General features: G+C 42.3%; 1 protein-coding gene across 2 annotated transcripts in view; it reads right to left on the reverse strand.

Moving 5' to 3' along the window:
• The window catches only part of MRE11 (MRE11 homolog, double strand break repair nuclease), a 497,020-nt gene that overhangs the window by 179,432 nt on the left and 295,115 nt on the right, over positions 1-22,473 (reverse strand). For both annotated transcript variants that reach the window (XM_073613016.1, XM_073613017.1), the window contains exon 16: positions 8,949-9,017. In XM_073613016.1, the coding sequence (XP_073469117.1) occupies positions 8,949-9,017 (69 nt within the window). The remainder of the gene's footprint in view (positions 1-8,948; positions 9,018-22,473) is intronic.

The raw sequence follows: 22,473 nt of genomic DNA on the forward strand, positions 1-22,473 counted from the left end.
CTGGCATCACATGTGTTAACAGAATTTAAGTTATATGTGACCTGAATATGAATCTTCTGGTTGTGACTTGAGGCAAGAATGGATGTCAATTGATATTGCTACACTTTTAATAAAGTGTCATGAAGAGAAGTAATGAGGTCACTGCATTCAATCCATAGGGAGAGCACAGGAGCCTCTAGTAGTCTGTCTAGTAACTTGAACAAAAATGTCAAAGAAATGAAGACATTAGGAGGCAAGTTCAATAAGGTGGTTCAAAGGGCAAAAATGATAGCCAAAGTGTAGCAAAATTGTAGCAGAAGTGTACCAATGTGTGAGGGTTCCTCTTTCAGTTTGTCTTCTGTAAACTAAAACCTGATTCTGTTGACTCAGAGATAAAGGCAGCTTAAAGTGTTTGTTAACCCAACATTTCATATTCCTGATATGTGCCTGCTGTACCATGTACTTGTATGAAAAAAGTATCCTGTTCTCTTTGTATTGCGTTCTGTGTGTGAAATCCCTGGCGTTTCTGCCAGTCCCTCTACTTTCCTATTAAAAACTGACCACACTAAGCAGGAGAATACAGCATGATCAGTTCTCTAGCTATACCTGGAAATCAGCCTTCTCTCCTCCAATGATCAGACTTGTCCTGACACACCCCCTCTACATAGCCTTTCACTGGGAAGCTCAGTGTACTGTTGATTCTCCTCCCGCTGTTGAAATCTGAAGTAATGTGATCACTTAGGCCTCATGTACACTGCTGCTGTTAAACGGACATTCAAAGGCAGTTGGATGCTTCTTTCAGCTGCCCCTGAACTCATCCAATGTTATCTTATGTGTAGATATACACAGGTTCGCTTAATGTCGTTTTTAGGCAGTTGGAGGTTTTTCCTTTGGAGGCAAAAAAAAATTAGTTCAAACAATTAGTTGCCGAAGTTTCCGACGTTGCAGATGCTAAACGCTGTACCGGCGTTTAGCCGCATTTCGTTTACAGGCGCTTTTCATTTTTGGCTATTTTGAAAAAAAATGTATATATATATATATATATATGTGTATATATATATATATATATTTTTTTTTTTTTTCAAACGCGGCAAAACGCTGCTAAAACGGACGTTTTAAACGTGGGTTTTTATCTGTCAAGTTAAATCGTTCATGAGAGGTTGTAAAAACGTCCCGTGTACATTAAGCCTAATTAAAAAAAGGTATTTGTTTTTTTTTTTATATCTATACACAAATGTTTTGCCATTTATTTCTATTTTAAGACCCCTTTCACACTGAAGGCCCTTTTCAGGCGTTTTAGCGCTAAAAATAGCACCTGTAAAGCGCCTCTCAAGCCTTCCCAGTGTGAAAGCCCGAGTGCTTTCACACTGGGACGGTGTGCTTGCAGGAGCAAAAAGAAGATCCTGCAAGCAGAGTCTTTGGGGCGGTGCGGGAGCGGTGTATACACCGCTCCTAAACCGCCCCTGCCATTGAAATCAATGGGCAGCGCTGCTTTGCGGGAGCATTTAACCCCTTCTTCTCTAAAGTGCCGCTAAAACTAGTGTTAAAGGGCTCTAACCTGAACGGGTTGTTTTACAAGGTAATCGTTTACCATCACTTTAAGTCATACGCATATCTGGACATTTGCAGAAAAAATTAGGCTCGGTCCCATCTCCCAAATGTCGTTATTGGTATATACAGTGAGGGTAAAAAGTATTTGATCCCCTGCTGATTTTGTACGTTTGCCCACCGACAAAGAATTGATCAGTCTATAATTTTAATGGTAGGTTTTATTTTAATAGTGAGAGACAGAACAACAATAAAATCCAGAAAAACACATTTCAAAAAAGTTATACATTTATTTACATTTTAAGGAGTGAAATAAGTATTTGATCCCCTATCAGCAAGATTTCTGGCTCCCAGGGGTCTTCTATACAAGTAACGAGCTGAGATTAGGAGCACTCTCTTAAAAGGAGTGCTCCTAATCTCAGCTTGTTACCTGTACTAAAGACACCTGTCCACAGAAGCAATCAATTAATCAGATTTCAATCTCTCCACCATGGCGAAGACCAAAGAGCTGTCAAAAGATGTCAGGGACAAGATTGCAGACCTACACAAGGCTGTAATGAGCTATAAGACCATCATCGCCAAGCAGCTTGGTGGGTGACAACATTCGCAAATGGAAGAAACACAAAATAACTGTCAAACTCCTCGATTTGGGGCTCCATGCAAAATCTCAACCTCGTGGAGTTTCAATGATCATGAGAACAGTGAGGAATCAGCCCAGAACTACACAAAGAATCTTGTCAATGATCTCAAGGCAGCTGGGACCATAGTCACCAAGAAAACAATTGGTAACACACTATGCCGTCAAGGACTGAAATCTTGCAGCGGCCGCAAGGTCCCCCTGCTCAAAAAAGGCCATGTACAGGCCTATCTAAAGTTTGGTAATGAACATCTGAATGATTCAGAGGAGAACTGGGTGAAAGTGTTGTGGTCAGATGAGACCAAAAAGCTCTTTGGCATCAACTCAACTCGCCGTGTTTGAAGAGGAGGAATGCTGCCTATGACCCTAAGAACACCATCCCCACCATCAAACATGGAGGTGTTAACATTATGCTTTGGGGGTGTTTTTCTGCTAAGGAGAAAGGACAATTCCGCCTCATCAAAGGAACGAAGGACGGGGCCATGTACCATCAAATCTTGTGTGAGAACCTCCTTCCTTCAGCCAGGGCATTGAAAATGGGTCATGGATGGGTATTCCAGCATGACAATGACCCAAAACACATGGCCAAGGCAACAAAGGAGTGGCTCAAGAAGCATCATCTTAAGGTTCTGGAGTGGCCTAGCCAGTCTCCAGACCTAAATCCCATAGAAAATATGTGGAAGGAGCTAAAGGTTCGAGTTGCCAAACGTCGACCTTGAAACCTTAATGACTTAGAGAGGATATGCAAAGAGGAGTCGACAAAATCCCTCCTGAGATGTGTGCAAACCTGGTGGCCAACTACAAGAAACGTCTGACCTCTGTGATTGCCAGCAAGGGTTTTGCCACCAAGTACTAAGTCATGTTTTGCGAAGGGGTCAAAAACGTATTGACTCATTAAAATGCAAATCAATATATAACTTTTTTGAAATACGTTTTTCTGCATATTTTTGTTGTTATTTTGTTTCTCACTATTAAAATAAACCTACCATTAAAATTATAGACTGATCATTTCTTTTTCAGTCCGCAAACATACAAAATCAACAGGGGATCAAATACTTTTTTCCTCACTATAATCCAGCCTGTTACACCAATAGGAAGACACGGGAGGCAGGAAAAAGTCAACATTGTATAGCTATATCTCGATTTACTGACAGTACAGATTTGCAGTTTTTACTGCAGGTAACCTCTGCTGATGCATTTTTCTTATGATGCCTACGATTTGCTTACTAAAGAGACACTGTCACCATGACCACCCAGGGCAAAGTGATAATGTTTATTTTAAGGTGATCCCTCCAACCCAGTAATATCCACCATACCAGCCCTCCTTCGCAGCTCCTACCTTGTATCAGCCAGCACTTCCAAGGTGTCGGCTGGTTTCAGACACTAAGCAGAGCAGTAATGTCACTCCCTCGGTTATGTGACAGTGCTCTGGGTCTAGCAATTGCTTGCAAAACCCAAGGAGCTGTAACATAGGAGGAGGTCACATGCGTGGGAAAGGCCTTTACAATGGCATTGTCACTTGGGAATGCGCTAAAAGTATAATTCTCAAAATGAATAGTTTGATTTGCAGAAAATGTAGCAGGGTTAAATGATCAGATCAAATGGTTTCTCAGTGATTCAAGAGGGGATACACTGCTTTAGATTATCAAATTAAACAAATTTGTTGCCAAGGAGAGCAATTAACCCAAAGTGCACCCATGCCTCTGTCCTGGTTGAATGTGGAGAAAATACAAATGGGTGCGTCCTGCTGATGTCATCCAGAATGAACAACGGATCCAACCTGTAGGGCTCTGTCTCCTGGGCTAATTTAAATGCAAAATTGCCTCCATCCAAAAAAACATATTTCCCAAAGAAGAAATTTTACTGTGGGGAAATATAGGTATCACTTCTAAACAATATCTATTTCACATACAACATGCAATACATACTGGGTTTGATTTACTAAAACCGGAGTGCAAAATCTGGTGAAGTTGTGCATGGTAGCCAATTAGCTTCTCACTTCAGCTTGCTCAGTTAGGCTTTGACAAAAAAAAAAAAAACCTGGAACCGGATTGGCTACCACGCACAGCTGAAATTTTATAAGAAAGGCACCAACCTGTAATGGTTCTAAAAATAACTGCTAAATACATACAAAACAGCGCTCGCAAATAAATTTATGTTATATGATGATCTTCAAACTCTAACTATCCCGTGGCAGCTGCAGGATAAAAGTGCTGACACTTTAGTAATATATAAACGAAAATCTGCGCTGGCAACTTACCAAGTAGAGAATTAATAAACTATAATGAAACCAAATAATAAAACCAAATAATAAATACACTATGCAAATAGTTGTGAATGTGAAAAAAATGTATAAAGGGAAAAATTTTTTTTTGTAGACCTTGCACAATTTGCTGTGTACTGAGTGAAATCGTGCACATATGCACTAACAGACTGGGTAACTCAATGTGATAAGGGACAAATCAAAAATATATATGTACATACAAGTGATGCAGTTTGGATGAATAATCCAAAAAACACATCCAAAACACTATGCGACTTGAGGCGATAGAAGATCGCTAAACTGATGCAAAAAAATTTATATAATATATATATGTGCTCTCATGTATTTTTTTCACATTCACAACTATTTGCATAGTGTATTTATTATTTGGTTTTATTATTTGGTTTCATTATAGTTTATTAATTCTCTACTTGGTAAGTTGCCAGCGCAGATTTTCGTTTATATAAAAATAACTGCTGCCCCTTTAAGTGTGAATCACACAAAATATATTTATATATGGTAAAGTCAGGAGCTGTTATTAGCAAAAAAAAAAAACTTTAGCTTACTACGTGCCCCCAAAAATTCTTTTAAATATTGACTTATTAACCTATTTCAAAAATCATATATACTTAATACCTATATAACTTATAATAGTATTACCAATGTGAGATATACAAATTAGAACATTGAATCAATAAATTCATAACACAAGATGCTGTGCAAAAAAAAGTTTCAAAAATATGTGTTTAAGTGTCAATGAGTCCCCATAAACGTGGAAACAATCATAAATATGTGTCAATAATTTTATAAGTAAGTATATATGATTTTTAAAATTTGTTAATTAGTCAATATTTAACCACTTCAATACCGGGCACTTATGCACCTTCCTGCCCAGACCAATGTTCACTGTTCAGCGCTGTCGCACTTTGAATGACAATAAATTTGTATAATTTTGTTCCCACAAATAGAGCTTTCTTTTGGTGGTATTTGATCACCTCTGGAATTTTTATTTTCTGCTATACAAATAAAAAAAAGATCGAAAATTTTGAAAAAAAAAGTTGTTTTTTTTGTTTCTGTTACAAAACTTTGTAAATAATTTTTCTCCTTCACTGATGGGGCTGCACTGATGGGCATTGATGAGATGGCACTGATGATGGGCACTAATATGTGGCACTGATGGGCATTAAAAGACGGCACTCATGAGCACTGATAGGTGGCATGGATGGGCACTGATAGGTGGCACGGATGGGCACTAATGGATGGTACTGATAGGCATCACTGATTGGCAGGCATCCATTGTGGACACTGATTGGCATCCATTGTGTGCACTGATTGTTATCCCTGGTGGCCATGGGTGGCATACCTGGTGATGACTAGTGGTGGGCATCCCTGGTGGTCCAGTGTGGGCATCCTCGGGGGGGGCTGCGCTGATAATCAATCAGCACAGACCCCCCTGTCAGAGGAGCAGCTGATCGGCTCTCCTCTACTTGCGTCTGACAGATGCGAGTGAGGAAAAGCTGCTCAACAGCTCTTCCTGTTTACACTGTGATCAGCCGTGATTGGACGCGGCTGATCACGTGGTAAAGAATCTCTGTCAGAGGCTCTTTACCAAGATCGGTGTAGAGGTGTGTCAGACTGACACACCACAACAGCGATCGCCATGATGCGTACCCCCGGGGGTGCGCAGCGGCTTGATATCCTGGCGATGTCATATGACATCTGGTCAGGATATTGCAACCACTTTGCCGCTGTCATTTTGCTATATGGCGGGCGGAAAGTGGATAAAAGAATTTTTGGGGCCACGTAGTAGGTAAATTTAGTTTTTTTTGCTAATAACAGCGCTTGACTTTACCATATATAAATACGAAGCACAGCTGCACAAGATTTTGCACTCTCCAGTTTTTTAAAAAAGTGACAGTTATTATTTCAGCCAATAAACTTTGAAAATTACAAAATTATATTAATATGGCTTAAGGTAAAACTAGAGCCAAAACCTTTTTTTTTTCTTTTTTCATTTTGGATAGCGTAAGGGAGGGTATAACACTTGTAAGATTTATTTTTGCCCACCTTGTCCCAAATGGGAGATTTACCTTCACTTTTTGTCCCACGGTCAAAACAGGAAGTTAGAGAAAATCCCTGCAAATTAAGGGAATCCCTTGGGGACACCCAGGTCACCAGAACTAGTGTCCCCATTGGAAGATTTCCCCTCTATTACTTTTCTGGGGACAACCCAAAATGTCAGATTTTCTTTTACTTTTAATGACAATGGTAAACAAGACAAACAGAGAGAGTGAAACTCCCTAACAGAAAACTGCACATGGGACAGCTCAGTCTACAATTATCCTAAGGCAAAGAGAAACATGTATGACTGAAGAGACTGATGGGGTCTCTTCTGTCAATCCCCTGCCCCCCCCTCCCCCCCACCTCTCAGTGTTTTTTTTTTTTTAATGCGTCATTAAAACCACTTCATTAAAAACTATGGGGGAGTAGTGTGACCGTACACAAACGGTGGAGGTGTGGATGTTGCGCTGCAAGGCAGCCCCCAGGTTGCGGTTCTCTAGAACATGGAGAGTGTGAACAATCCGCTCAAGGTGAGATAAATGAGCCGAAAAGACTCCACACGTGGGTGCCCACCCCGGCTTGCCTCCGTAAAGCGTATAATAGAAGAAATTGATGCACCCCATGGCTGGTCCTGAGTCCTTTTATTGAATATATCCCAATGTGATACACACAGGACACCGACAGGTTGCAAATGGTTGACACGTTTCACACACAAAAAAAACGTGCTTAATCATACCGTGCTGGGGTTACAATTAGGCATGTTTTTTTGTGTGAAACGCGTAAAACATTTGCAGCCTGTCTGTGTCCTGTGTTTATCACGTTGGGATATATTCAATAACAAGACTCAGGACCAGCCATGGGGTGCAGCCATTTCTGGCTCTAGCACACCCATGAAGACACAGTGCAAACAAACAGCACTAGAAGGAAACGGGTACGCAGAGGAGACTAGGAACCAAGGAAACCTACTGCAGCTAGTTAGGAAGGAACGGTATAGGAGAGGATGCAGGGAGCAAATGTAAAGAGCAGGAGAGAGGGGGATCCTGAGCAATGGTGCAGAGAGAGAGAGAGAGAGCAAGCTGACAAGGACTGCGAGCAAACAGGAAACAAACCTGAAAAAGACGCACACGCAGCAACAGGAAATGAAGTGATCCATGGACAGAAACCAAAGGGAATATTACAGCACAGCCAGAGGTAAAACACTGAGAACAAAGACAGGATCAAACAACGCACAGAATATGGAAATACTCAGATGGCGTTGAACAGCCAAGGAAAAGAGGGATCCGGCTGGCACGTGAAGACACGTTGCTCGAACACTAACACACAGGTGCAAAGGCTTGATAATATCTAGGTTCAGGGCGGATAGGCAGGAGCCCGAGCAACTCAGACAGGAGACAAAACCCGGCGCCGGATCAATGTGTACAGAAGCGTGACAACTATAGCGTCACACATGTGGACATACATACTTCTACATGTGGACATATACACAGTGATAAATGACAGCTCACTTCCTCCTTCCATGCCCACTAACCGGCTAAACACAACGGGGGTGGGATATTACATCTTGATAGATGGAGGCTTCACCTTCCTCTTATTCTAAGACACAGGCTGGAGGTTCAGCAGACAGCTTGTCTATTTAGAACACAGTTCTTCTGCTGCGTGCCTTTCCTCCAATCAGCTCTCACACACTGTTACTGAAGCCTCTCCGCCCCCTCCTCTGTGCTCCTGACAGATGAAGAAAGATTCTAACACTTTTCTGCCCTTTTGAAGGGGTGTAGGGAAGAGAAAAGTACAGATAAACAAGTAAAACCTATGTAGGAGGATTAGTTTTATCTCTGTGTATTATCGGAGGCTGTTCCCTTCACTGGGTATAGGAGAGGATTTACATCCGCTTTAAAGCTTTATGAACTGAGCCTAAAATATATAAAATAAATGAGACTGATTTTTCTCTCACTGTCTCAGGAGACTTGTAGAAAAAAAACACATAGAGATCTGGTCTGCTTCTAATTGGAGAAACTTCACACAACCTGCAGAGCAGCAAGTCTGTGTTGTCGCCAGAACATAAAATATTTTATATTTCTTTTACTTTATAAAGCAAAGTAGATTATACTGTTAGAATGTTATTTTCTCATGCAAGATATGATTAAAAGAACACACTATACAAATAAGTCATAATACTAAGGCAGGAGGTTTAGAAATGACCCGTTCAGGCACTTTTGTTCATTTTTTTAAGGCTTTTACCAAGTCAAATATCAAAAAGGTAAAGACGCTGAGACTCGGCAGCCTGTTCTAATCCGTTTCACTTGATTATACCAATTATCCCTCTTTAGCCTGAAACACTTTTTTCTGCCATTAAAGAAAAAAAAAATCTTCATAAGGCACCTACACAGTAATAATTATCAATTTAAAGTGAAGGTGTTTAAACAGTGTTAAGAATTTCTGGGAAAAGGACTAGAACCTTACCATCAAAGATGGACATATTCTTGGCAGCGGCTTTCGATGCGCGACCACTAGAGGGCGGTTCACCACTCCCTGCCAATGGAAATGCAAAATATGTATTAGCAAAATGAATGCAAGTACATAACTTATTAATAACGTTCTTGTAATCAATGTCTTTAATATGTTCAGGGCTGAAATATGTTTCATTGTACAGACAGGCACTCTTTTCATAATAAAAACAGTCGAATTACTCCAAAGACACCAATCTATCCCTGTCTACTCACTCCTGCAAGTAATCCAGGAGTATTAAAACTGAAGTCCAATAAACTGTTGATTATATATCTGATGTACACGGAGGTTATCCTGCCAAAGGCTTTGTGTTTGTAATAAAAAATGCCCAGCCGGTTTGCTTTTTGGCAGTTTAGGTGAACAGACCCTTATAGATGTGTAGCAGAGTGTGCAAGCAGTACACATGCCGAGAGATTCCTTACAGAGAGCCCGTCCGTTATGGTACATAGCACCACCTGCTGGCTGAAAATGGTAAACGTTAAACCCACTTTCACAATGAGGCGCCGGCGGTAAAGCGCCACTATTTTTAGCGGTGCTTTACAGTCGTTTCAGTGGCGCTTTTTGGCCGCTAGCGGCAGATACTAAAGGATCAGCTGTATATCAACGTATCCCCTTGCTGGTGAGTATATAGAAAACTGAGCCCACTACTATGTTAGGTGGCAGTATAAATCTCTAGGGTGAAAATATATAAACTAAATATATTTGCTCGCGCTAAGGGTGTATCAAAAAAATATATGAAATACAAAATGCAGCTGCTATACACAAAGCTAATCACTTGGGAGACATATGAATATAAATACAGCGCTATATTTATATTCATAGGTATAAATCTCTAACATGCTCACAGAACTCAGTCTTTGGTGCTAATATATTTTTTATTATTTTGCAATTAAAAAAAGGAACAGAACAGTATGTAATAATATAAAAAAAACCAAAAAAAACACCACATTAGATTGTAAGCTCTAACGAGCAGGGCCCTCTGATTCATCCTGTATTGAAATGTATTGTAACTGTACTGTTTGCCCTCATGTTGTAAAGTCCTATGCAAACTGTTGGCGCTATATAAATCCTGCATAATAATAATAACTCAAAGTATAGATATTACGGATAGGGGATGCATTAAAGCAAAGTAAGTTGTTTTACAGAACCTAAAAAGTGTTTAATGGAAAACAGCTGTGGGTATATTATGATACCATTATAAACAAGATAAGAGATGTTTTTCTCAGAAAGTACAGAAAAATTGTGCAGGCTTGCAATGCTGACCTCTTCTATTGAAGTGGTTTGGCGGTTATGCTGATCCATAGTCTGCAGTACTTTCGGTCACTGACCTGCACCAAGCATGCAACTGACTGACCTCAGCAATGGCATCCCCAGGACGGTCTCAGGTTTCTTATTTATTTTTTCTTTCAGGTACTTATATAGCGCCGTCAATTTACGCAGCGCTTTACATATACATTGTACATTCACATCAGTCCCTACCCTCAAAGAGCTTACAATCTAAGGTCCCTAACTCACATTCATACATACTAGGGACAATTTAGACAGGATCCAATTAACCTACCAGCATGTCTTTGGAGTGTGGGAGGAAACCGGAGTACCCGGAGGAAACCCACACAGGCACAGGGAGAACATGCAAACTCCAGGCAGGTAGTGTCGTGGTTGGGATACGAACCAGCGATCCTTCTTACTGCTAGGTGAAAGTGCTACCCACTACACCACTGTGCCCCCCAACCTGATTTTCTTTGCTTCAGAGCCTCTGGGTAAATGGAGGAGGGGCAGCAAAAGTCTGTTCACTGTTCCACTTTAGCCAATAGGAACCCCGAATTGGGATTTATTACGTCACTTCTGGTTTTTGCTGTCACTTTTCCCAGCTTCTGTGGCCAGGGAAGAAGTTAATGGAGTGCGATCTGCACTTCATTAGCTTTAAAGAGGAACTGCAGTCTGCTCACATAATTTGTAATAAAAACATCTTTGCCATTCTGAAGCTCCCCTCCATTCACTTTGCATATTATTTTATATATACTGCTATTCTGTACTTGCCAAATATGCTGCAGAAATTTCCCTCCACTGAATCTGGCTGCATCCATTTTCACTGTGGGCAACTAAAGCTGCTGCCTTGTTCACTTCCTGGATTTACACAGAGGCACACCTCCAGCTCTGCAGCTCTCATTGGCCCTCTTATGACTTAACCCCCTCCCTTCCTGGCAAACTCTCACAAGAGTGAGAGAGAGAGCTGTGCATGATGTCATACGCCTAGGCTAATGACCAGACAAGAAACAGGAAGTGGGCTGTATTTTTCTAATTGTGAGCTCTAACGAGCACGGCCCTCTGATTCTTTTTGTATCAAATTGTAATGTAACTGTAATGTCTACCCTCATGTTGTAAAGCGTTGCGCAAACTGTTGGTGCTATACAAAACCTGCATAATAATAATAATAAGGTATTTACTAGCAGAAAAAAATGTTTTACTATCCAAAGTTATAACAACAAGGGCAGAAGATTTATTAGATAAAAAAATGACTGAAGCTCCGCTTTAATGAAGTGCAGGGGAGGCATCTGTGGTTTAATAGACCTCTGATGTATCATTAAAGAGAACCTGTCACAATATATATGCTATCACATAGAGGGTTATTGCTCCCCTAAAAACAAAAAAGTTAAGTGAAAAAAAATAAATGTGTAAAACAAAATTACACCCAAGCACTTGGAAAATGCCCCACCCACAAAAACATGTTGGTTTCCTCTCCCAAATGCACGTACGTATGTAACACACAGGCCGGAGAAACCTATGTACAAAAACATTGATTTTACTACGTTACATACTACTGCGCACGCCTGATTAAGAGCAGTATTTCTAGGGCCATTAGCAGTGATTAACCCCCAGACCAATGAATTGCGCTCGATAAACCCGTTGTTAAAATATTGTGTGACCTACCACCATTTTATCTCCCAGCATCTATGCTTTCAGAAAATGTATACAGTTTGGGGGTTTTAACTACTCATCAGGCCTAACATGATTTTAACTTGCGTGAACAAGAAAAAAAGAAAAGAAAAAAAAAGGCTCTGCCAGCAAAAGGGTTAAAGCGGGTTAAATGCAGGGGGTATCATGAAAGGGTTCAAAAGGAATTTTAATATCTAAACACCATGCAGGCAAAAAGTTGTTCAAATAAAAATGATTAGCTCATTATCAGATGCCACGCTTTTAACAAACTTCATAAAATTACGTAAAAAACAAAAACGTCAAAACATCCTGATATTACATGCATTGGGCAATCCCTGTGTCTTTTTTCTTTTTTTCTTTTTTAAGCACAGCAAGTACAGAAAATTTCCCATTGATCCAGTGTGCTTCTAATTTTCTGTAGTGACCTGACAACACATTTGCTTTGCTGTGCTGTAGTCTCATACAGTGTTGTCAGCCCTGTCCAGTTCTCGCTGCCTCCATTCATACCACATACAGTTTCACCTCTTGATAATTCAAAATGCCTGATCTCCCTATATACCCAATTTGCACCATTGCATTGCAGTGGTGTGAGGGCGGTGTGCGCTGAAAAAAAAAGTACTGCTTCCAATACTGTTTAAATGCAGCGCAGTGCAAGGCAATTAATGGTTTGCACCATGCAGGCAGCAACTGAACTTTATGAGATGTCTGTGGGACATGTCCAAAAAAAAAAAACCAGTGCAATTCGGTGAGACTGGCAAATCATCACTGTGCCGATCTTGGCCAGACCATACCAGTCGATAAACGTGAAGGTAAAGTTCGTGGCTAGCTTAATAAATGCACATATAATCGCTAAACAGTAAATCGCAGATCTGACAAGTGGATAAACGTGAAGGTAAAGTTCGTGGCTAGCTTCATAAGTGAATAAGGAAGTGGAGATGGTCGGATAGTGCACCAATCACCGTATTCAAACCCGTGCTCCACATGCCCCTCTGGGGTTCAAACTCACCACAAAGTTGTAGGTAATAAGCATACATGATCTCCCATTAATTCACTGCTGGGCCGGCTTGGAAATCCACATCATCAGCCTCATCTCATGTGTTCAGACTAATGTTTAGTCTGAACACATGAGATGAGGCTGATGATGTGGATTTCCAAGCCGACCATCTCCACTTCCTTATTCACTTATGAAGCTAGCCACGAACTTTACCTTCACGTTTATCCACTTGTCAGATCTGTGATTTACTGTTTAGCGATTATATGTGCATTTACCCTATATGCAATTGTGTCAATTCTCAGCAATTTGACAGGAGCGCCGCTTTGATATTATGTGTCTTTTCACATTTGTTTGTTTAATGTGACAGACTGTTGTATCTCATAATCATTTATCTTTCAGTTCAAGTGGCAGCCAGATTATATATTTTTCTTATATTGTGATTAATCACAGTGCCAACATGTGTTAATCTGCTTGGAAACTCATTGCGCTGGATTGGTAGGACATAAGTGAGCGCAGTTTTATTTCTTTCCACATTTTTTCATTTCACACCGCATACCAGTCGCTGCATTGCAATGCAGCAGCTGGTGTGAACATACCCTTTTCCTGGTCTAGAGAACCCCTTCCCCCCCTCATTGCCATACCGCTATGGGAGGTGTTCAGTAATTCAGCAAGGGAGAACAGGGTAGGGCTGATAACACTGTTTGGGATTTCAGTGTAGAAGAGGCAGAGTTGTGAGCTCACTACAAGTGGTTGTAAAGGCACAAGGTTTTTTTTACCTTCATGCATTTTATGCTTGAAGGTATAAAACCTTGTGTGTGTGCAGCAGCCCCCCTAATACTTACCTGAGCCCCCTCTCGATCCAGTGATGTCCACAAGAACCTTGGCTTTCTGGGGACTCGCACTCCTGATTGCTGGCAACAGCGCAAGCTGATTGCGATCAATCACACCCAGTGGGCCAATCAGGATATGGAGGGATTGGGCCAAGCCATGGCTCCGTGTGTAAATTGACACACAGAGCCGCGGTTCGGGAGCGCACCTGCTTGGATGCCCCCAGAGCAAGCTGCTTGCTATTGGGGCACCTGGCAGGTGGGAGGGGCCAGGAGCGCCAGCATGGAACCTGGGAAGAGGAGGATTGGGGCTTCTCTGTGCAAAACCATTAAACAGAGCAGGTAAGTAAAACACGTTTGTTATTTTGGAGTCCATTATATTTTTATTGTGTTTAACAGAGTGAAACAACATAATATACATTATAGCTGGATGTTCAGTATAGGAAGCAATACAATATAGGTTTTATATTTGGTGTACTCTTGGCTATAGACCGATGAAATATACAGGTGTGACCTTTTGCTAGTAGGTATCGGCTTAGCCCGCCGTGTATTGCGAATCACCCTATGAAGAGTGAGGATGAAAACTTCCAGATCTTAGGCATTGCAATATAGAATTCGGGGGAGAAGAAAATGAGAAAGAGATGGGGGGGGGGGGGTTTGGAAGGTTGGGAGGGGAAGGGTTGGGGTGTAGCAGGGGGAAAGGGGGATAGATGGGAGTGAGCAGGTCCTGGTGCAACAAATCGGGGGGTCAGGGACATAAGGTGCATTTAGTTCAATTGAGGGGAGTTAATAGGGCTTTCAGGGAATCAGAGGTGGCGTTATTTGATCCAAACGAGCCAGAGAGTATCAAATGTATCAAAGGTATCATTGTCTAAGGCTATCATCTCTTCCATGCACATAATGTCGTTAACCACTGAGACCCAGGAGGACAGGGGAGGGGTGGTAGTGGTTTTTCCAAAAAAGGGGTATAAGTTGTCTGGCGGCTGATAGGAAAAAGCATAATAGAGTACGTACGAGGGTATGGAGCCTGGAAGCATAGACAATAGAGCCATCTCTGGTGTGGGTGTCGTTGGTCAATCATATAGACTCCTGTAAATGGCGAAAACCTTAGACCAGAGGGGTTGGATGACTCTACACTCCCACCAGATGTGGAGATAACTTCCCTCTGCGTCGCCACATCTCCAACATGAAGTGGGGACAGAGGGGAAGATTTTATCTAGTGATTGAGGGTCCCTGTACCACCTGGATAGAAGTTTAAAATTCTTCTCCTGTGTTTAACAAGAGGGGGAGGATTTGTGCGTGAAGTAGAATGACTTTTGCCAGTCAGCTAAGGAGAGTTCTCTTCCCAGGTCCGTGGCCCACCTCCTGGTGTAAGAGGGGGAGTTGGTCATGGGTCAGTGAGTGTTGCAGTTTATAAATGATGGAGAGTAGGTGTTTGGGTGTATCTGAGAGAGAGCACAGTTGTTCGTTGCCTGTCAAGGGCCTATGTATTTGGGAAGAGGAGAACTGGTCTGAACAGAAGGAAGATATGCGGAGAGTTGTAAGCCAGTTACCCTGTACTCCTGGTACTATAGGTGTACCCAAGGTTGGGTGCACAAATGAGCTTGCTATAGGCCATGCAGAACAGAGATATGGGCCCAACATATTGGATCCCATACCCTGGGGGAGGGCAGGGTGATCAAATAATGATGTAAGTGGCGAGGGGTCCGTGGACAACATCGATGACAATCCTTTTTTGTACCATAGGTGTAATGCTGCAGTTGTTAACGGGGAAGAACTGGACAGAAGGTGCCGTTTCTGCCATGTTTGTTATTTTAATGTAAAATAAAACAAGGGTTTAGTAACACTTTGAAAGCTCGCTGGATTTTATGAGGGATCAACATGTACTTTTCTATACTTGCTGTGTTTTTAAAAAGAAAAAACATGGGGAAATGTGCAAGTATTGCAGATATCTATTAAATATGTTTTTTTATTGTGTCCAAAGATACACTTTATTATAATTGAGGTGCTAACCTATTCTTTGTTCTAAGGAATTTCTGTGGACTTTCCACAATGGGAAGTTACTGTTGGGGGTCAGTTCTCAATGTAATGTGCAAGTATTCACAGCAAACTTGCACATTACGTCTCACCTACAGTAGCTCCAATTGTTCTGTTCTCCAGCGATGATGGGTCCATTTCTCCTGTCACTGATGCATCCCCCTCCACCGCCAACTCCGCTGATGTTTCTTCCTCAGCTAGTGACAGCCACGGATGATGTGACTGCATGGTTGTAGGAATTAGTTTACGGCATCTAGCTTTAATATTAGCACGCCACTAACCTCCCTGGCAGTATGATTATGTCAGATTTTTGCGTCTCAAAGTGGTACATTGTTTTGCATAGAAATTTAGCATTTTATATTGTAGGCCTGTAATTCTTAGGAATAACTCAATTAAATCTGTCCAAACAAGAGTCTAGTAGACATCACGGGTATGATAAAGTTTGAAAAACAAAATCATAAATTATAATAAATAACTATAAATAATTAACAAAAATAATATTATACAGCAGGTGACCGCGATATTGTGTCAATCTCATCACTGTTATCGGCGAGATTTGACACCTGCGAGCCCCGTCGCGGGAGCCAGCACCGAGCTGGCTCGCTCATCGGGAAAGGAAAACTGTTTTTTTCCTTTCCCGATGAGCGACAAACCAGACCCTTACCAAACCCTTATCCGAGCACGCAGCCCGGCCGGTCAGGAAAGGGGGGTGGGGACGAGTGAGCGGGCCCCCCCCCCCTGAACCGTACCAGGCTGCATGCCCTCAACATGAGGGGGTGGGCGCCCTGCGGGCCCCCCCACCCCAAAGCATCTTGCCCCCATGTTGATGAGGACAAGGGCCTCTTCCCGACAACCCTGGCCATTAGTTGTCGGGGTCTGCGGACAGAGGGCTTATCAGAATCCGGGAGCCCCCTTTAATAAGGGGCGCCCAGATCCATGCCCCCCACCCTATGTGAATGAGTATGGGGTACATCGTACCTCTACCCATTCACCTGGGGGAAAAAAGTGTCAATAAAAAAACACACTACAAAGGTTTTTAAAGTAATTTATTAGGCAGCTCTGGGGGTCTTCTTCCGACTCCGGGGGTCTTCTTCTGACTTCTCCGCTCTCTCCGGCCTCTTTTCCTTGTGTCCGGTTCTTCTCCCGCTCTCTGGCCTCTTCTCCCGGTGTCCGGTTCTTCTGCCGGGCTCCTCCGTTATCTTCTGCTCTTTTGCCGCTCTTTTGCTAGTGGTGGCCTGGTCTTCTCCGTCGTCTTGTTCCCTCTTCTCTTATTTCGATGTTGACACAACGCTCTCTCCCGCTGTAATGATGTGTGCGAGGCGACTTATATAGACCCCGTCCCCTTATGACGTCACATGATCAATAAGGTATTTAAATCAAAAACACTGAAATTTGCTCAGTTGCAGAATTGTCGCTGTCGTCACTTTCGGTGTCCGATGAAAAATTTCCCTACGAATCACTATCACTCAATTCTACAAGTGATTCTTATTAACTATCACTGTTTTCTAGCTGGTCAAAAACCATTTTGATGTAAGGGGATGCTTTTTGGTTGCCATGGACATTCTCAAGTTTCCAGGCAGAAAGAACAGTATATATAATATAAAACTGTATGCAGGACACTAGAGCATTAGGGACAAAAGGGATGTAAAATGATTTGATAAAGTAATGTAATCTTACAGATTACAGTGTACTGTGTTATGTGTTTTTAACTTTTTGAATTTGTCGCCGGGTCCTGCCCCCATACATCGCAATGCTCGCAGGGAATGGAGCCTGGCACACAGTACATCGGGCGGAGCCCGCAGACACAGCATGGGGACATCGCAGGATCCTGGGGACAAGGTAAGTAACTTTGCCTGGATCCTGCGATGCAATCCCAAGTGTGGCTCGGGGTTAGTTAGTGAAAAATCACTCCGAGCCAAACTTGGGAATACCGCCAGGGAGGTTAAGTGTAGTGGACATCTCGTCTGCCAAAAAAATTCTACAACCTGATTGATTGTTTGTGGGATGAAAAGTAGAAGTTCAGCCAAAACGAACTAACTCTAAATCTACTGGTGACCACATTCTAAGACTATTGTATCTAACCCTGTAAAGTCACAAAAATCGCAATACATACCTTTTCTGTAGCCTCTCTGGTCCGGTCTCCAGCAGCGGATGCTGTGTGGAAGAGACAGCCAACAATGGCTGAGAAATGCCTGGGAAGTGATGTCACACATAGGGTCACACATTATAGGGTGTTCGTTGTCAGCTGCCTCTCCTGCACACGCCTACACAGAGAAGCAGCCGCTGACGTCTCCGCGCGGGACCGGCCTGGTTGCATAAAAGATATGTCCAGCGATTTTTGCTGTATTGGGCTAGATAGATTAGTCTTACAATGTGGCTGCCAGAAGATTTAGAGTAAGTTAGTTTTCGGCTGAACTTCTACTTTAAGTTTGTAAAAGACCTTCTTTGGCTTTTCAGAAGGAAGTGGCAACAACAATTAACTTTCAAGGACAAAAAAATAAATAAATCAAAAGATTTTGTCCCAGAAGGTGCTTATTAGATTTCAGCATCACCAAATGTGTGCGTGTGCTTGTATAGAGCTTCCACATACATCCCTGCTTTCCTCCTTGTGTGACTGGCTTACTGCTTTTCACAAATGTTTGCATGAAGCTTGAAGTCTAAATACAAACATTTTCTGCAACCAGAACTTCTGTATTACAACATTGCGTAGCACAGTAAAGTCTTCTCAGAACATAAGGTACGTGTGTCTCATTCCCAAAAATAATTCTCATTTCAAAATCTTCGGGGGTGCCATCCAAATCATTCCTTTTTGCCTCAATGGCAAACTGCTCATCCAGAACCAATGGTGTATATTGTAGATACAGCCTAATATTAAGAGCCATTTATTCCAAATGGCATAAAGCTATCTGAGGTCATTTGGCCATCATCAGTGCATTGTATGTAAACCATGGCCTCTGTGGTACAGGACTTTAGACCCGATAAGAGTAAAACGATGAAGGTATACTTTCACAAAGGTTCTACCATGCTATGCAGAGGTTCAACTGAGGATTTTTGGGTTCCATTTAACCCCTCTCACCATAACCTTCTAGGTTATACTGCTTTTACAACACTGAAAAATCTAAGCTGTGACAAAGCATGCAGTTCCTCCTAAAAAAAATAGTCAGTAGGAAACCCTTGAAACATTCATAGTTCATAAGGATGGGGGTTATTTGTTTCTACTAAACTAGTTTTGAACGTATTTAAGAACAGTCTTTTAGAGTCTTCTTTAGACATTCTTTTACTGCAGCTAGAAAAACATTGGAAATCCATTAAAACACCAAACCTCTGACATGATATCTTTTCTAAAAAGGTAATTTGCTGTGAAACAAATGGTTGCTATCTCAAACAATCTATCTTGCTTCCTTAGAGCCTCTGGCTTATATACACACACAGGCAAAAAGTTTTCAAACTAAATTTCTGCCTATTATATTTTAGTTTATTTGTATTTTCCAGTTTTCAAGGCCCCCTTTGCAGAGCACAGTACATTTCATGTCGGTTTCATAGTAAACACCGATGGCCCAAAGGATTACTTGTGACTAACATTTTTTTTGCTATCAAACTGCTCCATCCATATATTGTAGCTCCATATAAAGCAAATGTAGGTGATTTAGTCACCTCAGATAAGTACAATGCTCAGTGTAATATCACTTGCATAGCATGCTTAATAATCCATACAAAGAAATTGCAAATGGTAAAGATAATTTCTATGAATATTTTATACCAACTTGGATTAATGCAACTATGTATATACAATATAGGAATGTGGAAATACTGCACTAGCAAAACAGTGGCAAAAAGCAGCAGCATACAATGCGATAACAACAAAAAGTCTAAGAAATGGAGGAAGCTGCGCTAAAAAATGAAGTCCATAACGGTTGACATCAGGGAAAACAAAATGTCCATTGGGAACATGCAAAGAAATAATAACACCACAGTGTGCATATACAAGCAGTTGTTCCCAACCACCATAGCTGTTGATTGAGCTTACCAAACGGCAAGCTTAAAAGGCAGATGGCTATAGCCCAGCCAAGGCCTTTGAGCTTGCTGATGATCGCGGTGTTCGGATGGCAGGGGATCAATCTCTAAGGTCCACTTCCGGTATCCACGTACTCAACTGAAAACCCTCTGATCACTCCACTCTCACTCTTCTGAATAGGGAACCACCATTAGAGCGGAGCTGTCATGGCAGTTCCCTATTCAGAAGAGTGAGAGTGGAGTGATCGGAGGGTTTTCAATTGAGTACGTGGATACCGGAAGTGGACCTTAGAGATTGATCCCCTGCCATCCGAACACCGCGATCATCAGCAAGCTCAAAGGCCTTGGCTGGGCTATAGCCATCTGCCTTTTAAGCTTGCCGTTTGGTAAGCTCAATCAACAGCTATGGTGGTTGGGCACACTGCTTGTATATGCACACTGTGGTGTTATTATTTCTTTGCATGTTCCCAATGGACATTTTGTTTTCCCTGATGTCAACCGTTATGGACTTCATTTTTTAGCGCAGCTTCTCCCATTTCTTATGCCGCGTACACACGGTCGGACTTTTCGTCTACAAAAGTCCGACAGCCTGTCCGACAGACTTCCGACGTACCTTCGGCGGACTTGCGGCAGACTTTCTTACGAACGGACTTACACACACACGACCACACAAAAGTACGACAGCCTAGTACGCGGTGACGTACACCAAGTCCGACGAGACTATAAAACGGAAGTTCAATAGCCCGTACGACACCCTTTGGGCTCCTTCTGCTAATCTCGTGTTTATCTCGTGTTAGTAGAAGTTTGGTGAGAGACGATTCGCGCTTGTGAGACTCGTATTTTTCAGTTCGTTTTAACTGTTGTTCAGTCTGTGCTTGTGAGGTTTGTATCTGCTTTTCAGTGCGTTTGGTCAGTTGGCATTGAGAAATCTTTGTTTTATTGGCCGCTCGTTCCTGATTTTCAGGTCGTTCTTCACAGGCCTTGCTGTTCTTCAGTGCGTTCTGTTTAGTGCGTTCTGACCAGCCGACCGTTTTGAAGCCATGTTACCTGTACGTACTCGTCGTAGAGCTCGTGCATTGTATGTGCTTGGTGCTGTAGTTTATTCTTCAGCCCAAGACCAGTCCATGAACAGGGCGAGGAGGAGTTCATGGACCAAGAATTGGTTGCTTCAGCGTGACCAGTTCTGTCACATGCCTTTGCTCCGTGAGATCCGTGAGAATAATCCTGAGGATTTCAGGAACTTTCTCCGGATGACGGACCCCGTTTTTGACCGTTTGTTGGCTTTGCTGACCCCCTATATCAGCAGGCAGGATACCTGCATGAGGCAAGCCATCACTCCGGAGCAGAGGCTGGTCGCTACCTTGCGGTATTTGGCCACAGGGAGAAGCCTGCAGGACCTTAAGTTCTCGACAGGCATCTCCCCCCAGGCTCTGGGGATCATTATCCCAGAGACCTGTTCTGCCATCATACAGGTCCTGCAGAAGGACTATATTAAGGTAAGATATTTTTCTTTTATTAGCATCACATGTTCTTTTATGTAATCTTTGATAATATAATGTATTTCTTGCTTCAAACACTACTTACCATCATTGCAATATAGTGTGAATGTCCCCTTTTTATCCTCACACATGCTGGATTTTTTTCCTGTTATTTTCTGTCATGCATGTATATTTTCCTTCAATAACCTTCCCAGCATGAAGTGATGGGAACATATCCACCTAGTCTACTCATTTGGAATGTATTTTGTTTGAGTGTATTTAGTGTGCTGCTAATGAGCAATTATCTAGATTTCACAAAACCCCCCCCCCCCCCCCCCACCTAAACTCACTCCAAATAGTGTGCTGCTAATGAGCAATTATCTAGATTTCACAACCCCACCCCCCCCCCCCACCTAAACTCACTCCAAATAGTTTGCTGCTAATGAGCAATTATCTAGATTTCACAAACCCACCCCCCCCCCCCCACCTAAACTTACTCCAAATAGTTTGCTGCTAATGAGCAATTATCTAGATTTCACAACCCCACCCCCCCCCCACCTAAACTCACTCCAAATAGTTTGCTGCTAATGAGCAATTATCTAGATTTCACAACCCCACCCCCCCCCCCCCCACCTAAACTCACTCCAAATAGTTTGCTGCTAATGAGCAATTATCTAGATTTCACAACCCCACCCCCCCCCCCACCTAAACTCACTCCAAATAGTTTGCTGCTAATGAGCAATTATCTAGATTTCACAACCCCACCCCCCCCCCCCCCCACCTAAACTCACTCCAAATAGTTTGCTGCTAATGAGCAATTATCTAGATTTCACAACCCCACCCCCCCCCCCACCTAAACTCACTCCAAATAGTTTGCTGCTAATGAGCAATTATCTAGATTTCACAACCCCACCCCCCCCCCCCCCACCTAAACTCACTCCAAATAGTTTGCTGCTAATGAGCAATTATCTAGATTTCACAACCCCACCCCCCCCCCCACCTAAACTCACTCCAAATAGTTTGCTGCTAATGAGCAATTATCTAGATTTCACAACCCCACCCCCCCCCCCACCTAAACTCACTCCAAATAGTTTGCTGCTAATGAGCAATTATCTAGATTTCACAACCCCCCCACCCCCACCCTCGTTAAAATTTGCTGGATGTCTAAAGCAAATATATGTTGCACTTTGCAA

The sequence above is a fragment of the Aquarana catesbeiana genome, linkage group LG02 (genome assembly GCF_042186555.1).
Source record: "Aquarana catesbeiana isolate 2022-GZ linkage group LG02, ASM4218655v1, whole genome shotgun sequence".
In the NCBI taxonomy this organism is placed as follows: Eukaryota; Metazoa; Chordata; class Amphibia; order Anura; family Ranidae; genus Aquarana; species Aquarana catesbeiana.